General features: G+C 41.9%; 1 protein-coding gene across 1 annotated transcript; it reads right to left on the reverse strand.

Moving 5' to 3' along the window:
* Positions 1-710: 710 nt before the first annotated feature.
* On the reverse strand, positions 711-1,372 carry pmchl (pro-melanin-concentrating hormone, like). The gene has a single exon (XM_034192390.1). It carries the CDS (start codon positions 1,299-1,301, stop codon positions 813-815), a length of 489 nt encoding a protein of 162 aa, XP_034048281.1. The 5' UTR covers positions 1,302-1,372; the 3' UTR covers positions 711-812.
* Between the last annotated feature and the right edge of the window lie 6,172 nt (positions 1,373-7,544).

Genomic DNA, 7,544 nt, shown 5'->3' on the forward strand with positions numbered 1-7,544 from the left:
TCATCTCATACAAAATGGGAGCAAAACCAAAAGTGTTGCGTTTATATTTTTGTTGAGTATATGATAACAAGAACCTAAACAATTTATAAATAAATTAAGACAATAAATTAACATTAAAAAATTACATAATTAACTAGTGATACAAGGGTTGAGTTCATCTTCTAAAAATTGTTGAGGTCTAAGATTCTAAAAACATTCTGGAATCACATGCCATTACAACTCATTGTACAAGCTTTGCTTAATTCATTACCACCCTTGAAAAATGTCAGCTACCTATTTTATAAACACTACCCAATCTGGAGCCTGTGGTTCCCCATGGCCAACACACTAGTGCTGCTAGTTCATAGAGACCAAGGCAGTTACAAGCGTGGATGCCTTTGGCAGCATTGATAAAAATTCACTGGATACAGGTTCAGACTGGAAAGGCAGCAAATATAAAATTAAGAAATATTTTAAAGTTTCCTCAGAAATGCAGTTAAACTCTGCCTCAATGAGCAAAATCTTCAAGTTTAACGTCACAGTTTAATAGGTTCATTTTTCAGCGGCATTTAGCTCTGTTTTAATTTTTTTTTTTTTACAAAATCAATTCTCACACTGTGACCACATTTGATTTGTAATAGGACAAAACACTAAACAAGAACAAGATATATATGAGACACAAACAAAACACCAAACAAGAACAAGATATATATGAGACACAATCCTATGTTATTTATTCTCAGATCTTCCTTTAGATTTAAATACAAAGATATTGTGACTATGATGCACACTCAGCATGAGTCAGGATAGGATCAGGTGATGACAGAATTGTCCTAGGCTTCCCAGCAAGGTCGGTACACTCTTCCCACCATGCACCTCATGGTGTCTTTCCTGAGGATGGGGACGCTGAGGTCCACATCCAGGATCTGGGTGCTGTCATCCGATCTCCGCTTGTAGAGCGCCAGGCCGCCGTGCAGCACCCTCAGGTCCCTCCAAAGGCTCGGATCAGCCACGATGATCAGCTTTGCCCCTCTAGGTTTGTTCACGATGGCCAGATCTGCATCACCGAGGCTGTCTTCTGCCATGTCATTACGTAGTATTGAGGCAAAAGCATCCTGTTCCAATAGTCGATCTTCATTCTGGCCTCTGGGTATCACCGGGGATGAGGTACAACGCTCAAACAACAGCACTGCAGCAAAGACGAAGGACAAAAGTGACTGTCTCATGGTGAAGATGTGGTGTTGGTGTTTCCTCCTTCGTTTGGCTGTGATGATCCTGAGATTGCATGGAGTCGTTTTTATACCGTATAGGTTTGGCCACATTGGAGGCTTTATTATTTCAAGGCACTGCTCCTGCAGTGGTCAGAAAATTAACAAAAAACATTCAAAGCCAGTTCTTGCTGTGCTCAAGTGTCCTGTTTTAAAGAAAAGTTAATTAAAATCGTCAGCTACATGGTAGTACATAGCAGAGATTTGATGATGAAACAGCAGGGAGTCTTTGAAAAGGTGACACTAAGAGGAACATTAATCCAAAATTAGTGCCCTTTAAAAACAGTAAGGCCAGATTCCCCACCTGGTGAAACACCATGTGGTGCCAGATAGACAGTGACTAAATCTGCCCTCTCATATGGTCGTTCTTCAATCAGGATTTAATACTGGATTACAGCAACAAAAGCAAACAAATGATTTCTGAAGTGTTTGTGCACCATGTTTAGGTTTCAAAAGAAGCATTGCATCCGCAGATAGAAGATAAAATTAAATCTGAAATTGTTAAATATAGTTACCAGATTGGCGCTGTAAAGCAATCCAGATGAAATTACACATGTAAGTGAGATTTGTTTGAAATGACACATGCTGACAAATTAACAAGATTTATTGGGATTCAGATCAAATGTCATCTTATCTGTTTTTCCAGAAACGTTTGCAAAAGGTGCATAAATTCAGCTCAAGCATGCTTTGCTGTCACATCGGCATCTCAGCTCCAAAACTTTCAGAGCCAGTTTCATTTCAACTTAAAATAATTAACAGAGGTGGAATGTCCATCCATCCATTTTCTTCCGCTTTATCCGGAGTCAGGTCGTGGGGGCAGCAGCTCAAGCAAAGCCGCCCAGACCTCCCGATCTACAAACACCTCCCCCAGCTCCTCCGGGGGAACCCCGAGGCATTCCCAAGCCAGCCAAGAGACATAGTATCTCCAGCGTGTCCTGGGTCTTCCCCGGGGCCTTCTCCCAATGGGATGTGCCTGGAACACCTCTCCAGCAAGGAGTCCAGGGGGCATCCGGAAAAGATGCCCGAGCCACCTCAGCTAGCTCCTTTCGACGTGGAGGAGCAGTGGCTCGACTCCGAGCTCCTCCCAAGTGACCGAGCTCCTCACCCTATCTCTAAGGGAGCGCCCAGCTACCCTGCGGAGGAAACTCATCTCGGCCACTTGTACTCGCAGTCTCGTTCTTTCGGTCATGAGCCAAATCTCATGACCATAGGTGAGAGTCAGAACGTAGATCGATTGGTAAATTGAGAGTTTTGCCCCCCTGCTCTCTCTTCACCACGACAGTCCAATACAGCGACCGCATCACTGCAGACGCTGCACCAATCCGTCTATCGAGCTCATGCTCCATCCGTCCCTCACTCGTGAATAAGACCCTGAGATACTTGAACTCCTCCACTTGCGGCAAGGACACTCCACCGACCTGGAGAGGGCAAGGCAGCTTTTTCCAGTCGAGAACCATGGCCTCGGATTTAGAGGTGCTGATTTTCATCCTGGACGTCTCACACTCGGCTGCAAACCACCCCACTGCACTCTGAAGATCCTGATTTGATGATGCCAACAGAACCACATCGTCCGCAAACAGCAGAGATGAGATTCTGTGGTTCCCAAACCAGACCCCCTCTACACCCTGGCTGCACCTAGAAATTCTTTCCATAAAGGTCATGAACAGAACCGATGACAAAGGGCAGCCCTGGCGGAGGCCAACGTGCACTGGAAACAGGTTTGACTTACTACCAGCAATGTGAACCAAGATCCCCCTGCAGTCGTACAGGGACCGGATAGCCCTTAGCAAAGGACCCCGGACCCCGTACTCCCGGAGCACCCCCCACAGGGTGCCCCAAGGGACACAGTCGAACGCCTCCTCCAGATCCACAAAGCACCCGATGGAGGGTGTAGAGCTGGTCCAGTGTGTCGCGACCAGGACAAAAACCACACTGCTCCTCCTGAATCCGAGGTTTGACTATGGGTCGAATTCTCCTCTCCAGTACTCTGGAATAGACCTAAACTGGGAGGCTGAGGAGTGTGATCCCCTTATAGTTGGAACACACCCTCCGGTCACCCTTCTTAAACCGAGGGACAACACGCGATGTTGCAGAGGCGTGTCAACCAAGACAGTCTCACAACATCCAGAGACTTAAGGTACTCAGGACGGATTTCATCCACCCCATGAGCCTTGCCACAGAGGAGCTTTCTGACCACCATCTGAGGTGGAATGTTCATTCAAGTTATCTATGCGAAGTTCATTTATGAAAGTGAATTGTGTTGATTAATGACTAGATGTAACTGCCGGTGGCAGTTCTCATGCTAACTAGATAGCTATGTGATTGAATACAGTTTTATGAAATTGTGCTGTAGTAACTGTCAGTTGTAACACAAGAATGTGCAATACAAATACATTCCCTTCATTAATTAACTCATTATACCAGCTGGAACCATGTGTGATAACATGCTAGTAAGAATAGCCTAGTGTTACTTATTTTCCCCCGGCTCTTACTGTAATGCTGTCCCTCACAAAGTACAAACTCAAACTATTTTGCACTTTTAAATTCATTCAGTGTCACAGTGGAAATCAGGCCTGGATTCTGAAGAACTTCTCTCACGTAGGAGATCCATCTGTTCAGAATCCCGAACAATGGACACAAACAGTTTTTATAAAAGACAACATGGGTGTAACAAAGGCAGACCTTATTTTGCAAAATCCTTCCCTTATTGACCCCCGTGTGCATTCACGGGAGGTCCCACCCCACCCTGCTCAGAGTACCGCTCTCATTGGACCGACATCTCTGCTATTTTGGCATTGTGGGATAGCTCGTGCCCACAGATTGAGCTCGCCAGACTACTTTCGCCACCCTGCTGACAGTGCCGCTCTCGTTGGAGCGACAACACAGAATGTGTCTTTTCCCAGATAGATCCCTTTCAGTGCAGCTTCTTGTTCTGACTTTAACTCGAAGTTAACACCCAAGTCTTTCATCGCCAACTGTAAATGGTCATCAAACCATTCCAATCGTATGTTTCTGAACTCTTCCACATCAAACTCCATTGTGTCAATGTTTACAATGTGCTTGCGCGATAACGGGTGAAGTTGCTCATAATATTTATTACGGCCACTCTTAAAACTTATCTTTATCTTTATAATTTCATTACTGGTAAATTTTAGAATTAATGTAGATGAGATAATTATCTGGGAACTAATTTTTGCACAGGAATTCATCAAGCACATCGGCCCTGGGTGGGTACTAACACAGAATACTCAGAAACTGGAGCGTTGTTTGGCCATAACAAAAGCGTCCACTTTTAGCTTGTCATAAGCTAAGCTAGTGGTGCTCGTGAGAGTGTGACCTGCCTATGACCCGCGCAATAACAGGACATTTATGATTTATAATGTAACCTGAATCTCTTCGTTCTGAGTGGTAAAACCGGTTCAACCCAGTTTGACATGCACATTCCAACAAATAACAGATACCAAAACAAATAAAGAAAACACAATAACAAAACAACAGTTAAACACACAAATATAGCTAACACTAGCTAGTATCTGATGAGTAGCATCAGAGCTGCTTTTAACCTCTGTTTTAGTTTAATTTCGCTGGTACACAGCAACACTACAAGGCTGCTGTAGCTTAAAAAAAACGCATTTCATGTCAGTGTTTCATTTTCCAAGTGTTTTAAAGACTGCATGTTGGCTGAGTGAAGAGCTAAATTTCAGAGCTCTCAAGTTGAGATACGCTCAAGGAGTTATTTTCTTGTCTTGCAGGTCATAGCAGTGAAATGTTGGAGAATGTCATGCATTAGCATGAGAGTGTGACAGCATGTTAAGTCTCATGTCGAACGCTGACAGGCACGCTTTAACGTCTGACTCTCAGGTTGAATGCACAAGACCTGACAGGACCGCTTTAAAGCGCGAGTCTCACTCCGAATGTGTGAGACTTGATAGCTCTGAAATTTATTAACGGGTGAAATGTACTCCCATCTATCTATTTGTTTATTTGTGCCTTGTATAGCTCAATAAATAAGATTTTAATAATATTTTGTGAAAATATTGGTGGTGGTGCTCTTCGTGCCTTCAGACTAGTGTGTATGAATGGATGAATGTGACATTGTAATCAATTTGAGTTTAATTCTTGGTCAAGACTAAAATGGTCTGCACTTTTCCATCTATATCAGAAGCTCAAAGCGCTTTACAGTAATGACTCACATTCACCCATACACAGATGCCAGGTTGTTGCCACTGCACACCAGGAGAAATATGGGGATTAAGGACTTTGCCGAAGAGACCTTTTCTGGCTAGACGGGGTTTAAACCAAGGAGACTCTGGTCACAATCCCACTGCTTAACCATTAGACCACACCTCATTTGTATTACTGTAATGTTAATGCATAGGTGTAATGTGAATATTTCCTTTTGGTGAACAATAAATCCTGTAAAGAAAGTTTAAAAGAAATTCCCAGTCGGGTCCATTATTTTGCTTGGTGACCAGCAGTGGGAAAGTAGATGGAAAAAAATACAATGGCAGTGATTTTCAGTTGTTCTATAGGCACTGACTCTAGAACCGTGAGAAAGATAATGACTGTTAAACCGAACACTCCATTTTAATACAATAATTAAGTTAATGTAACTCAGACTTTGAAAAAAGTTATAGTCACTCATTTCCATGAATAAAACTAACTTAAAAATGAATTGTTGTCATAACAACTCAGTTCCTTTAAGTGCATTTTAGGTTTTGGTGAATTTAAGTGTTGGTCATGTATTTCCAGTGCATTCCATTCACTCATTTTAATTGAGTTTATGTAACGGAGGCCAACAGGTGTCGCTGTGCAGATGTAGTTAGTAAACCTCACTCCCAGCAGCTCAAAAGAATTCTCTGGTCACAAGACCAGAGCCTTGGGTTTTAGCCTTCTGGTTAGAGAGTCCGACTTCCATGCCAGAGATTGTGAGTTCAAGTCCTTAGGGGAGTGAATGGGTGGAGTCATAACAACACAACACAGAGTCAGCAAGTAAATCAAAAAATGTGATGCAATTTTTTTAGGCAGAAATTTATTTGTCACTTTTTTATTGAAAAACAAACTAGATTTACAAAAGGGTCATTCCATATGAAATCATCCAAAATAAGGGGAAGTCCCAGTTTTATCGTTTTAGAATTGCCTGGTTTTGATATATTTTGTAGCTCATGTTAAGAGAAGAAGAATTGTCTTGGCAACAGCTCGGTATCTTCTTTCGTTTAGTTTTATGGGGGTTTGAAAAAGGGGGCATGTCCATGTGAACCCTCTGTGTTCCGTTTGTGACCATGTTTACTTGGCCATAAATCAAAAACTAGAAAAGATATTAACTTGATATTTTCAGAATTTGTTTATTCTGTCTTAAAGTGTATGTAAAATGTACAGTTGAAGAAATTAACCCCCTGTGGGCCACACCATTAACTACCAAAAAATGGAATTTGAAAAAATGTTCCGAAAGTGTGCTGACTTTGATGTGCATTTAATCATATTTGCCTTGTCATGTAAAAATGCTGTTTGGCATGTTGGTAGTACTAATGTTAGGCTTCTTTGGGATGCAAAGAACAACACCACAATGTCCTTAGATTTTGCCCAAAATGAACCCTTTTCCGGCTATTTTTACCAAATATGTTCCTTTGGTGCCCTTTTTTGGGCATGTGGGCATCTTTTGATTTTTGTTTTGTTGGTCTCAAATGAAAGGTCTTCATTGGAACTTCAAATTAAACCTGGTACTAACATCTAACAAAGTGGCCTGATGGGAAAACAAGTGCCCTCTTTATTGGTAATCTTCAGTTTTCAGCTTAATGAAAATGTACATGAAAATGTACATAAATGTACAGGAAACATATGACCTTCTATACGATAGCCATTCTGAAATCCATCCAGCATGTATACACATACATTGCTACATTATAAACAATGTCTGTATCACTGAATAAACAAAGCACAGTAGCTAACATGTAGCTAGCTTACATAAGCTATGCCCATGAATGGACTAACTTAAGTTCATGCAAAGGTGGTTATTAATCATATGAATGGATTTTTTCCTTAATGTTGACTTCAGACTCACCTTGCATAGGTTTGCTTGTGACAGGGTAGGTGAAGTCAACACTCAAATGGTTTAAGGCAATCGGTTTCCTCAACTCGTTTGAGTTCAACTAACTCATTGAGTTTTACAGTGTACAAAGAACACACAAACAGCTCATAGAAATCTGATACACGTCAGGCAGAAGACGTGATGTTTTCTGAGGTCAAGATGTGTTTGCAAGGAAAGATGAAAGTAAAGAGATGAAAGCTGCTCACGGA

Source organism: Thalassophryne amazonica, chromosome 17 (genome assembly GCF_902500255.1).
Source record: "Thalassophryne amazonica chromosome 17, fThaAma1.1, whole genome shotgun sequence".
NCBI classification, from domain to species: Eukaryota; Metazoa; Chordata; class Actinopteri; order Batrachoidiformes; family Batrachoididae; genus Thalassophryne; species Thalassophryne amazonica.

Coding starts and splice junctions, on each gene's coding strand:
- pmchl (XM_034192390.1), bottom strand. CDS start 1,301: ATGTGGCCAAACCTATACGGTATAAAAACGACTCCATGCAATCTCAGG.